The sequence below is a fragment of the Pseudophryne corroboree genome, chromosome 6 (assembly GCF_028390025.1).
Source record: "Pseudophryne corroboree isolate aPseCor3 chromosome 6, aPseCor3.hap2, whole genome shotgun sequence".
In the NCBI taxonomy this organism is placed as follows: domain Eukaryota; kingdom Metazoa; phylum Chordata; class Amphibia; order Anura; family Myobatrachidae; genus Pseudophryne; species Pseudophryne corroboree.
This window is the reverse complement of record NC_086449.1, coordinates 405,524,595-405,546,617: the sequence shown is the minus strand read 5'-3', so window position 1 is coordinate 405,546,617 and position 22,023 is coordinate 405,524,595. Positions and strand designations below refer to the sequence as shown.

Below are 22,023 nucleotides of genomic sequence, written 5' to 3'. Positions count from 1 at the left end.
AGAAGAGGTCATAGTGCAGATCAATTTCACAGGGACAACGTATTTATTTAACATAGAACACTCACAAAATTCATAAACAAACAAGCATGTAACCACTGCCAGTGGATAGAAAGGGATATCTTGGGAGGGTAACTAGAAGATATCCAATACCAGCACCCCTTTCTATCCACTGGCAGTGGTTACATGCTTGTTTGTTTATGAATTTTGTGAGTGTTCTATGTTAAATAAATACGTGGTCCCTGCGAAATTGATCTGCACTATGACCTCTTCTTTATTGAGAAAAAGAAGTACTCTGTATCACTGAGGTTGTGTGGACAAGGGATTCGAGAACACGGAGCATACAAAAATCAAGATTTCACTCCTGTCTTTTCATAAGGATGCTTATGTAAGGATTCATTTACGGTGTTTGCGCCTACTTTAAACTGTTCTGTTGTTGCCATGTCCATAATATATGATAAATTGATCCTGCACCATTACAGTTACGCCTGCCTCCCTCCAGTTTTAGAGTATGTCCTTGAGTTCTAATACTTCTCTTCCTTTTGAAGAATGTTTCCCTCCTGAACTTTGTTAAGACCCTTGATATATTTGAAAGTTTCTATCATGTACCCCCTTTCCCTTCTCTCCTCCGAACTATACATGTTAAGATCTTTTAGTCTTTCCGGGTAAGTTTTGTGAAGTAGGCTATGCACCATTTTAGTTGCCCTTCTTTGTACACACTCTAAAGTATTTATATCCTTCTGGAGATATGGCCTCCAGAACTGGACACAGTATTCCAGATGGGGCTGTACCAATGACCTATACAGTGGCATTATCACTTCTCTTTTCCTGCTGATTCCTCTCCCTATGTAACCAAGCATCTGACTTACCTTTCTCAAAGCAATGCAACATAGCAATGGGAAAGGCAAGTCAGATTGCTTGGGTGCATAGGGAGAGGAATCAGTAGCAGGAAAAAAAAAAAAAAAAAAAAAAAAAGACGTAATAATGCCACTGTATAGGTCATTGGTACGGCCCCATATGTAATACTGTGTCTAGTTCTAGTATAGCTGCTCTTGATGGTGTATGATGTTTGGTAAACTATTTCAGTAATAACTTCAGTGAGTATGTATTAATCAGCTGTTTATTGCAATTAACACATTTGTATTACAGCTGTTAGTATAATACCATAGAGAATTTGATCAAACTTCTGTGTTATAGTGTCTTAACCAGTATCTTCTTAACCAGCTGACTAGTATATACTCGCTCACTGGAGTGGTTACTGAAATAAAGTGGGTTTGTAGTACACTAAATATCAAATAGCAGCTATATTAACTGACTGATTATAGATACTGAAAGCCACCAAAATAGCCTATGATATCAGACGTTGAGAAATACAGTGTGTGATAATAGAATACTCTAATTACTATAAAGGTGCATACACACTTCTCGAGAAAGTAAACAACGTTGTTCATTTTCATCCTTCCTTAGCAACGTTGTTCACTTTCTCTGCAAGTGCGTATGCCGCCACGCAATGCGCGCCCCCCCTCGCTATTAGCCGTGCATGCAGCTCAATTTGGACTGTCGTCTAAAAGCTGCATGCACGGCCTTGCCGCACCATGACGCCAATGAGCGATATGGTCGTCATATCGCTCAGTGTGTATGCACTGCCGCCAGCTGCCCCGGGAGGGGTAACACTAGGTGACGTTGCTCATAGAGCACATCGCCTAGTGCAGGCATGTCCAAACTGCGGCCCTCCAGCTGTTGTGAAACTACATATCCCAGCATGCCCTGACACAGTTTTGCTGTCAGAGAATGCTAAAGCTGTGTCAGGGCATGCTGGGATGTGTAGTTTCTCAACAGCTGGAGGGCCGCAGTTTGGACATGCCTGGCCTAGTGTGTACCTGCCTTTAGAGTGTGTATGAATCCGTCATACCAGAACTAATTGCAACAAATGTTAACCTTCATGTAAACTAAAAACACTCTTAGGCATATGGCACTAGTGGAATATGAGGGCAACAAGATTTGTGAAAGATACAGTAATAGCCACTGGGCTTGCATAGAATGAATTTAAAAAACGACAGAGACAACATTTAATGTTGAATAATTTTATTGTACACACTTTTTTCCCTATTCTTTATTTTATTATTTCACTGTTGTAACAATTAAGTAATTATATATTTTAATGCATACCAATAAAGTGATAAACTGTTAATAAAAATTGTTTGAGTCCCAGTGTACCCTGGTAACTACTTACTTTCTTGTTTGTTCTATTGTGACATAATAAAACTTATCCAATCTTCACAGTTGTACACTGAACACATTTCGTGCATAAAATAAATCAAAATTCGGAAACCCAAGAACATCATTTAAAATAATTTATTACATACAAAACATTCTACAAAAACATGTTTAGCACCAGGTTATCCAATGTATTTGTAATATCTATAATACACGTATAATGAGAACATACAGTACATATTCACAACTGGATTTGTCATACAAATGCTAATTTCAAGGGTTCTCTGCCAACAGAACATTTCCTTACAGAAGAGTTTGGTAGACAATCGGGGGCTTAAGTAGTTTGAGGACTCACATTTCATTCAGAAGACTATTCTCTTCAATTAAGTGATTGTGGCAAAGAAAAACAGTAGGCTTTTCTTCTACAAATGATTAAAAAGACCAATTTTTGTTTTGTTTAAAAAGACACAGAATATCTGTATATCTATTTTTTCTTAAACACTAAGTTAGTTGCATTAAAAAAATAAAGCCTGACATAGTTCAGTCTTTCATATTTGAGGCAATATGGATGTATTGAGTGACTGAATACTAACTGTACGGGAGGCAATCACGAGACCACCTGTCAGGATCCTGGCGGTCACAATGACAACGCTGGAATCACCACAGGTGGTGAAATGCCGCTGCAGGGATATCCGGGGCCACAGGCTTTTCTCACTCTGTGGGTTTCCACGACAACCATAGAGGGAGAACAGATCCGTGATTGCAGAGTGGCAAGCGCTCGCCCCGCTGCTGGCCGGGATCCCAATGTTACCCGCTGGTACTAGGTATGTATTCCAACTGTACAGTTAACACATTGTAGCATGCTTAACGAATCCATTCCTGAACCTGGAAGCAATTTACAGTATCATTTAAGGCTATTAAGAAACTTGCCGTGTTCTTCTCCCCTTGGCAACAGTGTTTCACCTCCAATTTTTGGGCCACTCTTTTCCTATAAGAAAATAAAATCAAACCCTTGTCATATATGAAAGGTCTCACAGTTGTAGACTGTTTTCCATGTTTCTCTATGCGTACTTGATATGAAAAGGTTATTTCTCTTTCATACACTAGGGTACACTGGAGATCTCAGACAGCTGGGGGTGTAAAGGATGCAGACCGAAGGTAGCAGAATATTAGAATAAAATAAATAATATTTTTTTTTATTATGCACAGCTGGCTCCTCCCCCTTATCCCTCCAGTTTGAAAAATTGTGCTGGAGGTAGCAGCACAAGAAAGGAGCTCTTGCTCCATGATAGACTTTCTTTTCTTTAAATATTCATATGAGCCGATCCAGCCTAGCTGAAAGGAAGGAGAAGGCTCTCAAGAGTGTAATCACAGTTTAAGTGAGACAAAGATCCCGTCAGAAGGGATCAACATCTCACCCAGATGATATGATCAATACAGAGCAGCGAGTACAAAAAATAAAATAAAAAATGAAGGGGTTAGATACGAACAGCCTAATCCCTCATAGTAGAGCAAGCGGCGTCTCCCTCAGCAGAGTTATATAGTCAGTGGGGGCGCAGCTAGTGGAGGCGGCGCTGGCGGCCAGGACTCCAGAGCTGAGCGGTACACAGACGGCGGGGCGATCAGTAAGGAACGTGCCCAGGTGATAGCTGAGCGCATAGCGCAGTCTTGCCAGCTGTGTGTGTTACCGGTGTCTGTCGGTTTTACAAAATAGACGATCTGCTGAGGGGAAAAGGAGCGGAGGAAAACGATAAGGTACAGGCGCCAATAGAGTAACTGCACAGACCGATAGAACCGGAAAGAGCACGGTGATGTTTATAACAGTGGTGAGCTAGGCTGCAAGGTGAATAAAAAAATTCAGTTGCGGCCATCTTGGGTCCTGCTTAGGTGCGCAGTTAGAGCAGGAAGTCCTCTGTGAGGGGAGGACTTATTAGGTGTTTAGTTACTAAAGGGGCAGTCTGAACAAAAGAAACTCCTGTTCGATTATCATTAATTCCTAGCACTGCAAGTTCTATGAACAGATCTTTTGGTGAAAAAATAAAGTAATGAGTTTATATCTTTTTTTTCTTCCAAAGGACACTGCTGACAGGTCCTGCAGAGGAGGAGCAACATCGATCAACTCAGGCTGTTTCAACAGTTATTGGTGTAAGGGTTGGAAACGTCAGGCTGGTAAAAAAAATAATATATAAATATAATTTTTAATTCCAGCTGTGTGACTCCCAATTTTTCATTGCTCCCTATATCCCTACGGTCTTTTTCTTCCTATTCTAATAGGGTGAAAGTACTGCTGATTGGTGTGTGTCTTTAATATGTCTAAAGCACCAATCAAGACCACAAAGACTTGTTATGTATGTTCAAAATGTGGAAAAAAACCCCCAGGATTGTAATACCTACCGGTAAATCCTTTTCTATAAGTCCGTAGATGATGTTGGGGACACCAAAAGAACCATGGGATATAGACGGATCTGCAGGAGACATGGGCACTTCAAGACTTTCAAAGGGGGCGTGATCTGGCTCCTCCCTCTATATCCCTCCCCAGACTCAGTTTGGAACTGTGCCCGGAGAGATGGACATTTTGAGGAAAGGAATTAACAACAAGGTGAGCATCATACCAGCTCACGCCATAAACATGCCGAATAACATGGCATTCAACTGAACACATGCCAACGGACATGAACAAAATTCAGCAACAAGCTGAAGAAACCATAACACAACCTGTGTGTAACCAGAACTAAACTGCAGATACAGTACGCACTGGTTCGGGCGCCCAACATCCTCTACGGACTTATAGAAAAGGATTTACCGGTAGGTATTAAAATTCTGTTTTCTATTACGTCCTTGAGGATTGTTGGGGACACCAAAAGAACAATGGGATTATACCAAAGCTCTATAACGGGCGGGAAAGTGCGGATGACTCTGCAGCACCGATTGACCAAACTTTAGGTCTTCATCGGCCAAGGTATCAAACTTGTAAAACTTAGCAAACGTATTTGACCCCGACCAAGTAGCAGCTCGGCAAAGTTGTAATGCCGAGACACCCCGGGCAGCCGCCCAGGACGAGCCCACCTTCCTAGTGGAATGGGCTTTTACCGATTTAGGTAACGGCAAACTTGCCGTGGAATGAGCCTGCTGAATCGTGTGACATATCCAGCGGGCAATGGTCTGCTTGGAAGCAGGATACCCAAGTTTATTGGGAGCATATAGCACAAACAGAGACTCTGTTTTTCTAACTGGAGCCGTTCTGGCAACGTAAATTTTCAAAGCTCTGACGACAGCCAGAGACTTTCCTCAGCCAAAGTGCCAGTAGCCACTGGCACCACAAAAGGTTGGTTAATATGAAAAGAGGAAACCACCTTTGGCAGAAATTGTTGCTGAGTTCTCAATTCTGCCCTATCTTCATGGAAGATCAAATAAGGGCTCTTGTGAGACAAGGCCACCAATTCAGACACCCGCCTTGCGGATGCCAATGCTAACAAAATGACAACCTTCCAAGTGAAGAATTTCAACTCCACTTTACTTAAAGGTTCAAACCAATGTGATTTTAGGAATGTCAAAACCACATTAAGATCCCAAGGTGCCACAAAAGGAGGTTGGATGTGCAGGACCCCTTTTACAAAGGTCTGCACCTCAGGAAGCGAGGCCAATTGTTTCTGAAAGAAAATTGACAAAGCAGAAATCTGCACTTTTATGGAGCCTAATTTAAGGCCCGCATCCACTCCATTTTGTAGAAAATGGAGAAAACGTCCAAGGTCAAACTTCTCCACTGGAGCTTTCTTGGACTCGCACCAGGAAATATATTTCCTCCAAATACGGTGATAGTGTTTCGACGTCACACCCTTCCTAGCAAGGATAAGAGGGGGGATGACTTCATTGGGAATACCCTTACGGCATAAAATCTGGCGTTCAACCGCCATGCCGTCAAACGTAGCCGCTGTAAGTCTTGATAGACGAACGGCCCCTGCCGCAGCAGATCCTCGCGAAGAGGAAGAGGCCATGGATCTTCGACTAACAACTCCTGAAGATCCGGGTACCAAATTCTCCTTGGCCAGTCTGGAACTACAAGGAGCGCTGGAATCCGTGATTTTCTTAGGATTCTCAGAACCTTTGGAATGAGAGGAAGCGGAGGGAAAACGTACACCGACAGATACACCCAAGGTGACGTCAGTGCATCCACTGCTGCCGCCTGAGGGTCCCTGGACCGGGAACAATACTTTAGTCGTTTTTTGTTGTGGCGGGACGCCATCATGTCTATGTGGGGAACCCCCCATAGATTTGTTAGTAGGGAGAAGACCTCCTGATGGAGGCTCAACTCTCCTGGATGCCATTATCATGTGGCCTTACACTGGGAATTTAGACCCAGACATATGTGTAATTATTTATGGGGTGGGTGTGGGGTGCGGTGGCCCCTGTGTCGGTATGGCTGGGCGGCTTCAGGTCGGCACACCCTAACACTTTATTAACCCTTATGATTTTCCCTATCACTTTGTATATATTTTTGTATTATTTTAATCACACCACTTACATAGCACTTCTGTGCTTCTTACTAACCCTTATTAATTTTCACCTGTGTGCTGACCTGGGGTAGCCGACCTGTGCCGACGTGATGGGGTCCTGCACCCATACCTAGTATTAGGGACCCCCAGTGACGGAGAAGGCTTGTCGATCGGCCTGGGGGCTTAACCCTATATCTGCAGATATACGCATCTAAGATCTCCGTATTATCTGACTATTATGTAGTATTATTTTTCACTCAGTGTGCATTAGGGAACACAAATTGTTTTTTCTTCCACAGAATTACCCCTCCCTTTTAGCACCTGAGTGAAGTTACAATCTGATTGAGCAGCTCACCATCAAATGTGCATTGTATTTAGAGAGGCATGGATGGGTCATTATTAGGAGGGATTGCTGACTCCAGAGTGCCATTGGAGAAGTCAGGGGTGTCTCCAGGTAAGCTGGCTCTCAGATACTGTAGGAGCCATTATCATGTGGACTTACACTGGGAATTTAGACCCAGACATATGTGTAATTATTTATGGGGTGGGTGTGGGGTGCAGTGGCCCCTGTGTCGGTATGGCTGGGCGGCTTCAGGTCGGCACACCCTAACACTTTATTAAAACTCATGATTTTCCCTATCACTTTGTATATATTTTTGTATTATTTTAATCACACCACTTACATAGCACTTCTGTGCTTCTTACTAACCCTTGGCGGTTTATGTACGCTACTGCTGTCACATTGTCTGATTGGATCAGGACAGGCCGGTTTAGATGAAGATGCTCCGCTTGTAGAAGGCCGTTGTAAATGGCCCTCAACTCCTGACTTGACCATCTTCCTTGGAAGGTCACCCCTTGTGTGACTGCTCCCCAACCCCAGAGACTTGCATCCGTGGTCACTAGGATCCAGTCTTGGATCCTGAATCTGCGTCCTTCTAAGAGGTGAGAGCTGTGTAGCCACCACAGGAGTGAGATTCTGGTGTTGGGGGATAGAACTATCCTCCGGTGCATATGAAGGTGGGATCCGGACCATTTGTCCAACAGGTCCCACTGAAACACTCTGGCATGGAACCTCCCGAATTGGAGGGCCTCGTATGCCGCCACCATCTTCCCCAGCAATCGAATGCATTGATGAATGGAGACAGTTGGTGGTTTCAGAATGAGTTTTACCAAACTCTGAATTTCCAGTGCTTTCTCCGGAGGGAGGAACACTCTCAGCTGGACCGTGTCCAGAATCATACCCAAAAATGCCAACCGGGTTGTTGGAATTAAGTGTGATTTCGGCAGGTTCAAGAGCCAGCCGTGCTGTTGTAGAAGCGACAGAGACAGTGCAATGTCCTGTACCAGTTTTTCCTTGGACCTCGCCTTTATCAGGAGATCGCCAAGTACGGAATAATTGTAACTCCTCTTTTTCTGAGGAGAACCATCATTTCTACCATGACTTTTGTGAAAATCCTCGGAGCCGTGGCCAGGCCAAACGGCAACGTCTGAAATTGGTAATGAGTATCCTGGATTGCAAACCGGAGATAACTCTGATGAGAGGGATAAATGGGAACATGAAGGTAGGCATCCTTTATGTCCAAAGACACCATGAATTCCCCCTCCTCCAGGCTGGAGATCACCGCTCGGAGAGACTCCATCTTGAATTTCTTCAGGAAAAAATGTAGAGATTTTAGGTTGAGGATTGGTCGTACCGAGCCATCCGGCTTCGGCACTACAAATAGGCTTGAATAAAACCCTTCCCCTTGTTGTGCCTGGGATCACAACCTGATTTTGACATAATTTTTGTACTGCTCCATAGACTAAAACTCTGTCTGGAAGCGAAACTGGTAAGGGTGATTTGAAAAAACGGCGAGGGGGAACGTCTTGGAATTCCAGTTTGTACCCTTGGGTCACAATTGGTAACACTTAAGGGTCCAGGTCCGGGCGAACCCAAACCTGACTGAAAAGCCTTAGACGTGCCCCCACCTGTGCCAGGAGACCCGGCATCACGCGGTGGATTTGGCGGAAGCCGGGGAGGACTTCTGCTCTTGTGAACTCGAGGAGGCGGAAGTTCTCTTGCCCCTTCCTTTACATCTGGTAGCGAGGAAGAAGTTATCTCGGCCTTTTGTTTATTTATTGGGCCGAAAGGACTGCATTTGATAGTGCGGTTTCTTCTGTTGCGCAGGAGCATTAGGTAAATAAGTAGATTTACCCGCTGTGGCCGCTGATACTAAATCAGTAAGGCTGTCACCAAACAGTTCCCCACCCTTAAAAGGAAGGGACTCCATATTTTTCTTGGAATCAGCGTCAGCATTCCATTGATGAGCCCATAGCGCACGCCTAGCCGCAATTGACATAGCATTAGCCTTAGCCCCCAGGAGGCCAGCATCTCTTGCAGTCTCTTTCAAGTACGCAGCTACGTCCCTGATATAACCAAGCGTCACTAGGATGCTATCCCTATCCAGAGTATCTAAATCCGCAGATAAACTTTCAGGCCATTTTTCAAGGGCCCTACTAACCCACGCTGACGCAATAAGCGGTCTAAGCTGCGTTCCCGTGGTAGTAAAAAATAAGATTTTACTCACCGGTAAATCTATTTCTCGTAGTCCGTAGTGGATGCTGGGACTCCGTAAGGACCATGGGGAATAGCGGCTCCGCAGGAGACTGGGCACAACTAAAGAAAGCTTTAGGACTACCTGGTGTGCACTGGCTCCTCCCCCTATGACCCTCCTCCAGACCTCAGTTAGGATACTGTACCCGGAAGAGCTGACACAATAAGGAAGGATTTTGAATCCCGGGTAAGACTCATACCAGCCACACCAATCACACCGTATAACTCGTGATACCATACCCAGTTAACAGTATGAATAATAACCGAGCCTCTCAACAGATGGCTCAACAATAACCCTTTAGTTAAACAATAACTATATACAAGTATTGCAGACAATCCGCACTTGGGATGGGCGCCCAGCATCCACTACGGACTACGAGAAATAGATTTACCGGTGAGTAAAATCTTATTTTCTCTGACGTCCTAAGTGGATGCTGGGACTCCGTAAAGACCATGGGGATTATACCAAAGCTCCCAAACGGGCGGGAGAGTGCGGATGACTCTGCAGCACCGAATGGGCAAACTCTAGGTCCTCCTCAGCCAGGGTGTCAAACTTGTAGAATTTAGCAAATGTGCTTGACCCCGACCAAGTAGCTGCTCGGCAAAGTTGTAGAGCCGAGACTCCTCGGGCAGCCGCCCAAGAAGAGCCCACCTTCCTCGTGGAATGGGCTTTCACTGATTTAGGATGCGACAGTCCAGCCGCAGAATGTGCAAGCTGAATCGTACTACAGATCCAGCGAGCAATAGTCTGCTGTGAAGCAGGAGCACCCAGCTTGTTGGGTGCATACAGGATAAACAACGAGTCAGTTTTCCTGACACTAGCTGTCCTGGAAACAAATTCTCAGGGCCCTGACTACGTCCAACAAGCCTCCAAGTCTTTAGTAGCCGCAGGCATCACGATAGGTTGGTTCAAATGAAAAGCTGATACCACCTTAGGGAGAAACTGGGGACGAGTCCTCAATTCTGCCCTATCCATATGGAGAATCAGATAAGGGCTTTTACATGACAAAGCCGCCAATTCTGACACACGCCTGGCCGAAGCCAAGGCCAACAGCATGACCACTTTCCACGTGAGATATTTTAATTCCACGGTTTTAAGTGGCTCAAATCAATGTGACTTTAGGAAATCCAACACCACGTTGAGATCCCAAGGTGCCACTGGAGGCACAAAAGGAGGCTGAATATGCAGCACTTCCTTAACAAAAGTCTGAACTTTAGGTAGTGAAGCCAGTTCTCTCTGGAAGAAAATCGATAGAGCCGAAATCTGGACCTTAATGGAACCCAATTTTAGACCCATAGTCACCCCTGACTGTAGGAAGTGCAGAAAACGGCCCAGCTGAAATTCCTCCGTTGGGGCCTTCCTGGCCTCACACCACGCAACATATTTTCGCCAAATGCGGTGATAATGGTTTGCGGTCACTTCTTTCCTAGCTTTAATCAGCGTAGGAATGACTTCCTCCGGAATGCCCTTTTCCTTCAGGATCCGGTGTTCAACCGCCATGCCGTCAACGCAGCCGTGGTAAGTCTTGGAACAGACAGGGCCCCTGCTGCAGCAGGTCCTGTCTGAGCGGCAGAGGCCATGGGTCCTCTGAGATCATTTCTTGAAGTTCCGGGTACCAAGCTCTTCTTGGCCAATCCGGAACAATGAGTATTTCTTACTCCTCTTTTTCCTATTATCCTCAGTTCCTTGGGTATGACTGGTACACACACGGTGTCACCAGAGCGTCCACAGCTATAGCCTGAGGGTCCCTTGACCTGGCGCAATATCTTTTTAGCTTTTTGTTGAGGCGGGACGCCATCGTGTCCACCTGTGGCCTTTCCCAATGGTGTACAATCATTTGGAAGACTTCTGGATGAAATCCCCACTCTCCCGGGTGGAAGTCGTGCCAGCTGAGAAAGTCTGCTTCCCAGTTGTCCACTCCGGAAATGAACACTGTTGACAGTGCTAACACATGATTTTCCGCCCATCGGAAAATCCTTGTGGCTTCTGCCATCGCCATCCTGCTTCTTGTGCCGCCCTGTTGGTATACATGGGCGACCGCCGTGATGTTGTCTGACTGGATCAGCACCGGCTGGTGTTGAAGCAGGGGTCTAGCCTAACTTAGGGCATTGTAAATGGCCCTTAGTTCCAGAATATTTATGTGTAGGGAAGTCTCCTGACTCGACCATAGTCCTTGAAAGTTTCTTCCCTGTGTGACTGCCCCCCAGCCTCGAAGGCTGGCATCCGTGGTCACCAGAACCCAGTCCTGTATGCCGAATCTGCGGCCCTCTAGAAGATGAGCACTCTGCAGCCACCACAACAGCGACACCCTGGCCCTTGGAGACAGGGTTATCAGCCGATGCATCTGAAAATGCGACCCGGACCACTTGTCCAACAGATCCCACTGGAAGATCCTTGCATGGAACCTGCCGAATGGAATTTCTTCGTAAGAAGCTACCATTTTACCCAGGACTCGCGTGCATTGATGCACCGACACCTGTATTTGTTTTAGGAGGTCTCTGACTAGAGATGACAACTCCTTGGCCTTCTCCTCCGGGAGAAACACTCTTTCCTGTTCTGTGTCCAGAACCATACCCAGGAACAGTAGACGCGTCGTAGGAACCAGCTGCGACTTTGGAATATTCAGAATCCAGCCGTGCTGTTGTAGCACTTCCCAAGATAGTGCTACTCCGACCAAGAACTGCTCCCTGGACCTCGCCTTTATAAGGAGGTCGTCCAAGTATGGGATAATTATAACTCCTTTTTTTTTTTTGAAGGAGTATCATCATTTCGGCCATTACCTTGGTAAATACCCTCGGTGCCGGGGACAGACCAACGGCAACGTCTGGAATTGGTAATGACAGTCCTGTACCACAATCCTGAGGTACTCCTGGTGAGGAGGGTAAATGGGGACATGCAGGTAAGCATCCTTGATGTCCAGTGATACCATGTAATCCCCTTCTTCCAGGCTTGCAATAACCGCCCTAAGCGATTCCATTTTGAACTTGAACCTTCGTATATAAGTGTTCAAGGATTTCAAATTTAGAATGGGTCTCACCGAACCGACTGGTTTCGGTACCACAAACACTGTGGAATAGTAACCCCGGCCTTGTTGAAGGAGGGGTATCTTGATTATCCCCAGCTGGAAGTACAGCTTGTGAATTGCCGCCAGTACTACCTCCCCTTTCTCCGAGGGCAGCAGGCAAGGCTGATTTGAGGTAATGGCGAGGGGGAGTCGCCTCGAACTCCAGCTTGTATCCCTGTGATACTACTTGCAGAACCCAGGGATCCACCTGTGAGCGAGCACACTGGTCGCTGAAGTTCCCGAAACGCGCCCCCACCGCACCTGGCTCCACCTGTGGAGCCCCAGCGTCATGCGGCGGACTCAGAGGAAGATTTTTGATCCTGGGAACTGGCTGTCTGGTGCAGCTTTTTTCCCTCTTCCCTTGACTCTGTGCAGAAAGGAAGCGCCTTTGACCCGCTTGCTTTTCTGAAGCCGAAAGGGCTGTACCTGATAATACAGTGCTTTCTTAGGCTGTGAGGAAACCTGAGGTAAAAAATGTTTCTTCCCAGCTGTTGCTGTGGATACGAGGTCCCAGAGACCATCCCCAACAATTCCTCACCCTTATAAGGCAGATGTGCCTTTTAAAGTCAGCATCACCTGTCCACTGCCGGGTCCCTAATACCCTCCTGGCAGAATGGACATTGCATTAATTCTGGATGCCAGCCGGCAAATATCCCTCTGTGCATCCCTCATATATAAGACTACGTCTTTAATATGCTCTACGGTTAGCCAAATAGTATCCCTGTCCTGACAGGGTAACAGACCACGCTGCAGCAGCACTATCCATGCTGAGGCAATTGCAGGTCTCAGTATAGTACCCGAGTGTGTATATACAGACTTCAGGATAGCCTCCTGTTTTTTATCAGCAGGCTCCTTCAAAGTGGCCGTATCCTAAGACGGCAGTGCCACCTTTTTTGACAAGTGTGTGAGCGCCTTATCCACCCTAGGGGATATCTCCCATTGTGACCTATCCTCTGGCGGGAAAGGGTACGCCATCAGTAACTTTTAGAAATTACCAGTTTCTTATCGGGGGAACCCACGCCTCTTCACACACTTCATTCACTCATCTGATGGGGGAACAAAACACTGGTTGCTTTTTCTCCCCAAACATAAAACCCCTGTTTTGTGGTACTCGGGTTAATGTCAGAAATGTGTAATACATTTTTCATTGCCGATCTCATGCAACGGATGTTCCTAGTGGATTGTGTATATGTCTCAACCTCGTCGACACTGGAGTCAGACTCCGTGTCGACATCTGTGTCTGCCATCTGAGGTAGCGGGCGTTTTTTGAGCCCCTGATGGCCTTTGAGACGCCTGGGCAGGCGCGGGCTGAGAAGCCGGCTGTCCCACAGCTGTTACGTCATCCAGCCTTTTATGTAAGGAGTTGACACTGTCGGTTAATACCTTCCACCTATCCATCCACTCTGGTGTCGGCCCCACAGGGGGCGACATCACATTTATCGGCATCTGCTCCGCCTTCCACGTAACCTTCCTCATCAAACATGTCGACACAGCCGTACCGACACACCGCACACACACAGGGAATGCTCTGACTGAGGACAGGACCCCACAAAGTCCTTTGGGGAGACAGAGAGAGAGTATGCCAGCACACACCAAAGCGCTATATAATACAGGGATTCCCACTTCCCACAGTGATTTTTCCCTTATAGCTGCTATAATACAAAATTTTGCGCCTAAATTTAGTGCCCCCCCTCTCTTTTTAACCCTTTGAGCCTGAAAACTACAGGGGAGAGCCTGGGGAGCTGTCTTCCAGCTGCACTGTGAAGAGAAAATGGCGCCAGTGTGCTGAGGGAGATAGCCCCGCCCCTTTTTCGGCGGACTTTCTCCCGCTTTTTATGGATCTCTGGCAGGGGTATTTTTCACATATATAGCCTCTAGGACTATATATTGTGATTAATTTGCCAGCCAAGGTGTTAATATTGCTGCTCAGGGCGCCCCCCCCCAGCGCCCTGCACCCATCAGTGACCGGAGTGTGAGGTGTGCATGAGGAGCAATGGCGCACAGCTGCAGTGCTGTGCGCTACCTTGTTGAAGACCGAAGTCTTCTGCCGCCGATTTTCAGGATCATCTTCATGCTTCTGGCTCTGTAAGGGGGACGGCGGCGCGGCTCCGGGACCGAACGATCGAGGTCGGGTCCTGTGTTCGATCCCTCTGGAGCTAATGGTGTCCAGTAGCCTAAGAAGCCCAAACTTGCTCCAATCAGGTAGGTTCGCTTCTTCTCCCCTTAGTCCCTCGTAGCAGTGAGTCTGTTGCCAGCAGATCTCACTGAAAATAAAAAACCTAAAATATACTTTCTTTTCTAGGAGCTCAGGAGAGCCCCTAGTGTGCATCCAGCTCAGCCGGGCACAAGATTCTAACTGAGGTCTGGAGGAGGGTCATAGGGGGGAGGAGCCAGTGCACACCAGGTAGTCCTAAAGCTTTCTTTAGTTGTGCCCAGTCTCCTGCGGAGCCGCTATTCCCCATGGTCCTTACGGAGTCCCAGCATCCACTTAGGACGTCAGAGAAATAGCTTTTAAAGTAGCCTCCTGCTTACGATCAGCCGGCTCCTTAAGAGTCGTCGACTGAGCCGCAGGGAGCGCTACCTGTTTAGACAAGCGTGCTAGGGTTTTGTCTACTGTGGGTGGTATTTCCCACTTATCCCTATCCGCTGCGGGAAAGGGGTATGCCACCTTGATCCTATTAGGAATGAGAAATTTCTTATCAGGTGTATTCCAAATGCCATCAAAAAGGTAATTTAGTTCAAAACAAGGAGGAAAAGAAACAGAGCATCTCTTTTCTTTGTAAATAAGGACCCTCGTTTCTGGTGTAAAGGGGTCCTCGTCAATACGTAATATGTCTTTGACAGCCACAATCATATATTGAATACTCTTAGCCAATTTAGGATTTAATCTAGAATCAGCATAATTGGCACTGGTATCAGAGTCCGTGTCGGTATGTGTGTCATCTAATTGGTCAACACTACGTTTCAGTGACCCTTGTAATAAAGCGTCATCTACTGATTTCTTCCAAATCTGCAGTTGAGAGTCAGATTCAGTAAACTTTTGATTTAACAGTGTAACATTAGCATTTAAAGCAGTTAACCAATCAGCCGTCGGCGGTGCCGACAGGACCCCCAAAACATTTGGTGTCCCCAATAAATTATCCCTCTGAGAGGAAAATTCTGCCTCAGACATGTTGTCTCCCTAACAGCACCCAAAGAAAAGCCTGTGAGGGAACAAAAGGAAAGGAGCCAGCTCACACCCCAGCGCCAAAGTGCAGGTCTGAAAACACCCTCAAGTGTCACAGAGCTGCAGCGCTATATATCTGTATAGAAATAATCTGCCCCCCCCCCCCCCCCCCTCTCGTTTTTATAGCCTCTGGTACTTGTCTGCTGTGAGGAAGGACCAGCGCTGCTGCTTGGAGGAGGAAATGGCGCCGAGTGCGCCTGGAGGAAGAAGCCCCGCCCCCAACATGGCGCGCTTCTTCCCGCTTATTTTTACATGTTTATCCTGGTGGGGGTTTGCGGGCAGTGCCAGGGCACGTTACAGATATATAGATTGGTAAATGCTCAATTAGCTTAGTGATATCATTCAGGTGCTCGAAAGGAAGGGGTATTTCTGAGCAAGAAAAAAAGCAATTGGTTTCCCCAGCACCCTGAATGATAACAGTAACCAGATATAAATCCCACATGATAATAGAATTCAGAGATCTTAGTTACACATATTTGCGCAAATGTGTGGTTAAGCCCCAAAGCCGCATCAAGGCCTCTCTGTATATTTGGGGTCCCTAGCGCTATATCTAGGTGCAGGGTGTGGCACCCCAAAACACCAGAATGAGCCAGAAAGCCCAGCGTGGCATACCAGTGTAAAAAACTATAGTGTTAATAAATTAGTATTTAGGAAGCCGAAGCTATAGAGAGGGTGATACAAACATGAAATGTAATTAAAATAGAGAAATAGTGTTAGAAAATTAATAAGTGAAAAGTGTTAGTAGAATGTAAAGGTATGCCATACTAAAGCCATCCAGCTCAGCCAGTCCAGAGGCACCACACCTCACACCTCCATTACCCCAATCTGGGTCTAATATTAACCAGCAAGGAGCCACATGATAATGGCTCCTTACTAAAATATGTCTAAGCTAAGAGCTACCTACCTTGGAGCAACCCCATAATGCTCCATGTGGCATGTCAGGGCCTGCACCTCCTCCTAATGCAGGAACCTCTCTGCCTCTCACAACAGACATATAGATTGGTAAATGCTCAATTAGCTTAGTGATATCATTCAGGTGCTCGCAAGGAGGGGGTATTTCTGAGCAAGAAAAAAAGCAATTGGTTTCCCCAGCACCCTGAATGATAACAGTAACCAGATATAAATCCCACATGATAATAGAATTCAGAGATCTTCGTTACACATATTTGCGCAAATGTGTGGTTAAGCCCCAAAGCCGCATCAAGGCCTCTCTGTATATTTGGGGTCCCTAGCGCTATATCTAGGTGCAGGGTGTTGCACCCCAAAACACCAGAATGAGCCAGAAAGCCCAGCGTGGCATACCAGTGTAAAAAACTATAGTGTTAATAAATTAGTATTTAGGAAGCCGAAGCTATAGAGAGGGTGATACAAACATGAAATGTAATTAAAATAGAGAAATAGTGTTAGAAAATTAATAAGTGAAAAGTGTTAATAGAATGTAAAGGTATGCCACACTAAAGCCATCCAGCTCAGCCAGTCCAGAGGCACCACACCTCACACCTCCATTACCCCAATCTGGGTCTAATATTAACCAGCAAGGAGCCACATTCTGGTGTTTTGGGGTGCCACACCCTGCACCTAGATATAGCGCTAGGGACCCCAAATATACAGAGAGGCCTTGATGCAGCTTTGGGGCTTAACCACACATTTGCGCAAATATGTGTAACGTAGATCTCTGAATTCTATTATCATGTGGGATTTATATCTGGTTACTGTTATCATTCAGGGTGCTGGGGAAACCAATTGCTTTTTTTCTTGCTCAGAAATACCCCTTCCTTTCGAGCACCTGAATGATATCACTAAGCTAATTGAGCATTTACCAATCTATAGGTCTGTTGTGAGAGGCAGAGAGGTTCCTGCATTAGGAGGAGGTGCAGGCCCTGACATGCCACATGGAGCATTATGGGGTTGCTCCAAGGTAGGTAGCTCTTAGCTTAGACATATTTTAGTAAGGAGCCATTATCATGTGGCTCCTTGCTGGTTAATATTAGACCCAGATTGGGGTAATGGAGGTGTGAGGTGTGGTGCCTCTGGACTGGCTGAGCTGGATGGCTTTAGTGTGGCATACCTTTACATTCTATTAACACTTTTCACTTATTAATTTTCTAACACTATTTCTCTATTTTAATTACATTTCATGTTTGTATCACCCTCTCTATAGCTTCGGCTTCCTAAATACGAACTTATTAACACTATAGTTTTTTACACTGGTATGCCACGCTGGGCTTTCTGGCTCATTCTGGTGTTTTGGGGTGCCACACCCTGCACCTAGATATAGCGCTAGGGATCCCAAATATACAGAGAGACCTTGATGCGGCTTTGGGGCTTAACCACACATTTGCGCAAATATGTGTAACTAAGATCTCTGAATTCTATTATCATGTGGGATTTATATCTGGTTACTGTTATCATTCAGGGTGCTGGGGAAACCAATTGCTTTTTTTCTTGCTCAGAAATACCCCTTCCTTTCGAGCACCTGAATGATATCACTAAGCTAATTGAGCATTTACCAATCTATAGGTCTGTTGTGAGAGGCAGAGAGGTTCCTGCATTAGGAGAAGGTGCAGGCCCTGACATGCCACATGGAGCATTATGGGGTTGCTCCAAGGTAGGTAGCTCTTAGCTTAGACATATTTTAGTAAGGAGCCATTATCATGTGGCTCCTTGCTGGTTAATATTAGACCCAGATTGGGGTAATGGAGGTGTGAGGTGTGGTGCCTCTGGACTGGCTGAGCTGGATGGCTTTAGTGTGGCATACCCAAGACTAAGGCTAAGACTGTAGGGCAATTTAAACATGCTTGGGACAGGCATCTGAATATCCTTACAAAGAATCAAGGTTAAAAAAGGGTTGAGATTGCCTAAAGGATAAAATAAAAAAGGGGCAGACTAGATGGGCCAAGTGGTTCTTATCTGCCGTCAAATTCTATGTTTCTATGTTACCTTTACATTCTATTAACACTTTTCACTTATTAATTTTCTAACACTATTTCTCTATTTTAATTACATTTCATGTTTGTATCACCCTCTCTATAGCTTCGGCTTCCTAAATACTAATTTATTAACACTACAGTTTTTTACACTGGTATGCCACGCTGGGCATTCTGGCTCATTCACGTTACAGATATGCCAGCCTTATTTATAAGGTATTTTTAACACATATACCGACTGGTACACCCACGGAGTTACCAGTGCGTCCACAGCTATCGCCTGAGGGTCCCTTGACCTGGAGCAATATTTTTTTAGCTTTTTGTTTAGGCGGGACGCCATCATGTCCACCTGTGGCCGTTCCCACCGATTTGCAATCTGCTCGAAGACTTCTTGATGAAGTCCCCACTCTCCCGGGTGGAGGTCGTGCCTGCTGAGGAAGTCTGCTTCCCAGTTGTCCACTCCCGGAATGAACACTGCTGACAATGCTTGTACGTGATTCTCCGCCCAACGAAGAATCCTTGTGGCTTCCGCCATTGCCACCCTGCTTCTTGTGCCGCCCTGTCGGTTTACATGGGTGACTGCCGTGATGTTGTCTGACTGAATCAGCACTGGTTGGTCTCGAAGCAGGGGCTCCGCTTGACTCAGGGCGTTGTATATGGCCCTTAATTCCAGTATGTTTATGTGCAGACGAGTCTCCATACTTGACCACAGCCCCTGGAAGTTTCTTGCCTGAGTGACTGCCCCCCATCCGCGGAGGCTTGCATCCGTGGTCACCAGGACCCAGTCCTGTATGCCGAACCTGCGGCCCTCGAGAAGATGCGCACTGCAGCCACCACAGAAGAGACACCCTGGCCCTCGGGGACAGGGCGATCAGCCGATGCATCTGAAGATGCGATCCGGACCACTTGTCCAACAGATCCCACTGAAAGATCCTGGCATGGAACCTGCCGAAAGGAATGGCTTCGTATGACACTACCATCTTTCCCAGGACTCGCGTGCAGTGATGCACCGACACCTGCTTTGGTTTCAGGAGATCCCTGACCATGGTCATTAACTCCTGAGCCTTCTCCTCCGGGAGAAATACCTTCTTCTGTTGTGTCCAGAATCATGCCCAGGAAGGGCAGACGCGTCGTAGGAATCAGCTGCGACTTTGGAATATTCAGAATCCAGCCGTGCCGTAGCAACACTTCCTGAGAGTGCGCTACGCTGACCAACAACTGCTCTCTGGACCTAGTCTTTATAAGGAGATCGTCCAAGTACGGGATAACTGTAACTCCTTGCTTCCGGAGAAGTACCATCATCTCCGCCATTACCTTGGTAAAGACTCTCGGTGCCGTGGATAGACCAAACGGCAACGTCTGGAATTGGTAATGACAGTCCTGTACCACAAACCTGAGGTACTCCTGGTGAGGCGGATAAATGGGGACATGTAAGTACGCATCCTTGATGTCCAGAGATACCATAAAATCCCCCTCTTCCAGGCTGGCAATGACCGCTCTGAGCGATTCCATTTTGAACCTGAACTTTTTCATGTAAATGTTCAAGGATTTTAAATTTAGAATGGGTCTTACCGAACCGTCCGGTTTCGGTACCACAAACAGTGTGGAATAGTAACCCCTTCCCTGCTGAAGGGGAGGTACCATTATTATCACTTGCTGGAGGTACAAGCTGTATATAGCCGTCAGGACTATCTCCTTCCCCGTGGGAGAAGCTGGCAAGGCGGATTTTAGGTAACGGTGAGGGGGCGTCACTTCGAATTCCAGCTTGTATCCCTGAGATACAATTTGTATAGCCCAAGGATCCACTTGTGAGCGAACCCACTGGTTGCAGAAATTTCGGAGACGCGCCCCCACCGCTCCTGGCTCCGCCTGTGGAGCCCCAGCGTCATGCGGTGGACTTAGTGGAAGCAGGGGAGGACTTTTGTTCCTCAGAACTGGCTGCATGGTGCAGCTTCTTTCCTCTACCCCTGCCTCTGGCAAGAAAGGATGCACCTCTGACTCTCTTGCTTTTTTGAGAACGAAAGGACTGCATTTGGTAATACGGTGCTTTCTTAGGCTGTGAGGAAACCTGTGGCAAGAAAGTCGACTTTCCAGCTGTCGCTGTGGATACGAGGTCCGAGAGACCGTCCCCAAACAATTCCTCACCCTTATAAGGCAAAACCTCCATGTGTTTTTTTAGAGTCGGCATCCCCTGTCCATTGCCGAGTCCATAAGACCCTCCTGGCAGAAAATAAGATTTTACTTACCGATAAATCTATTTCTCGGAGTCCGTAGTGGATGCTGGGGTTCCTGAAAGGACCATGGGGAATAGCGGCTCCGCAGGAGACAGGGCACAAAAAGTAAAGCTTTTTCCGATCAGGTGGTGTGCACTGGCTCCTCCCCCTATGACCCTCCTCCAGACTCCAGTTAGGTACTGTGCCCGGACGAGCGTACACAATAAGGGAGGATTTTGAATCCCGGGTAAGACTCATACCAGCCACACCAATCACACCGTACAACTTGTGATCTAAACCCAGTTAACAGTATGATAACAGCGGAGCCTCTGAAAGATGGCTTCCTACAACAATAACCCGAATAAGTTAACAATAACTATGTACAATTTATGCAGATAATCCGCACTTGGGATGGGCGCCCAGCATCCACTACGGACTCCGAGAAATAGATTTATCGGTAAGTAAAATCTTATTTTCTCTATCGTCCTAGTGGATGCTGGGGTTCCTGAAAGGACCATGGGGATTATACCAAAGCTCCCAAACGGGCGGGAGAGTGCGGATGACTCTGCAGCACCGAATGAGAGAACTCCAGGTCCTCCTTAGCCAGAGTATCAAATTTGTAAAATTTTACAAACGTGTTCTCCCCTGACCACGTAGCTGCTCGGCAAAGTTGTAATGCCGAGACCCCTCGGGCAGCCGCCCAAGATGAGCCCACCTTCCTTGTGGAGTGGGCCTTTACAGATTTAGGCTGTGGCAGGCCTGCCACAGAATGTGCCAGTTGGATTGTGCTACAGATCCAACGAGCAATCGTCTGCTTAGACGCAGGAGCACCCATCTTGTTGGGTGCATACAATATAAACAACGAGTCAGATTTTCTGACTCCAGCTGTTCTTGCAATATATATTTTTAATGCTCTGACAACGTCCAGTAACTTGGAGTCCTCCAAGTCACTTGTAGCCGCAGGCACTACAATAGGCTGGTTCAGATGAAATGCTGACACCACCTTAGGGAGAAAATGCGGACGAGTCCGCAGTTCTGCCCTGTCCGAATGGAAAATCAGATATGGGCTTTTGTAAGATAAAGCTGCCAATTCTGACACTCTCCTGGCAGAAGCCAGGGCTAGAAGCATGGTCACTTTCCAAGTGAGATATTTCAAATCCACCTTATTTAGTGGTTCAAACCAATGAGATTTTAGAAAATCCAAAACTACATTGAGATCCCACGGTGCCACTGGAGGCACCACAGGAGGCTGTATATGCAGCACTCCCTTAACAAAGGTCTGGACTTCAGGG

At 46.6% G+C, this 22,023-nt stretch overlaps 1 protein-coding gene across 1 annotated transcript in view; it reads right to left on the bottom strand.

The window, feature by feature from the left end:
* Positions 1 to 2,337: 2,337 nt before the first annotated feature.
* The window catches only part of MCM10 (minichromosome maintenance 10 replication initiation factor), a 206,705-nt gene continuing 187,019 nt past the window's right edge, over positions 2,338 to 22,023 (bottom strand). Inside the window, exon 20 of the mRNA XM_063926891.1 lies at positions 2,338 to 3,202. Coding sequence (XP_063782961.1) covers positions 3,119 to 3,202 — 84 coding nt within the window. The 3' untranslated portion in view covers positions 2,338 to 3,118. The remainder of the gene's footprint in view (positions 3,203 to 22,023) is intronic.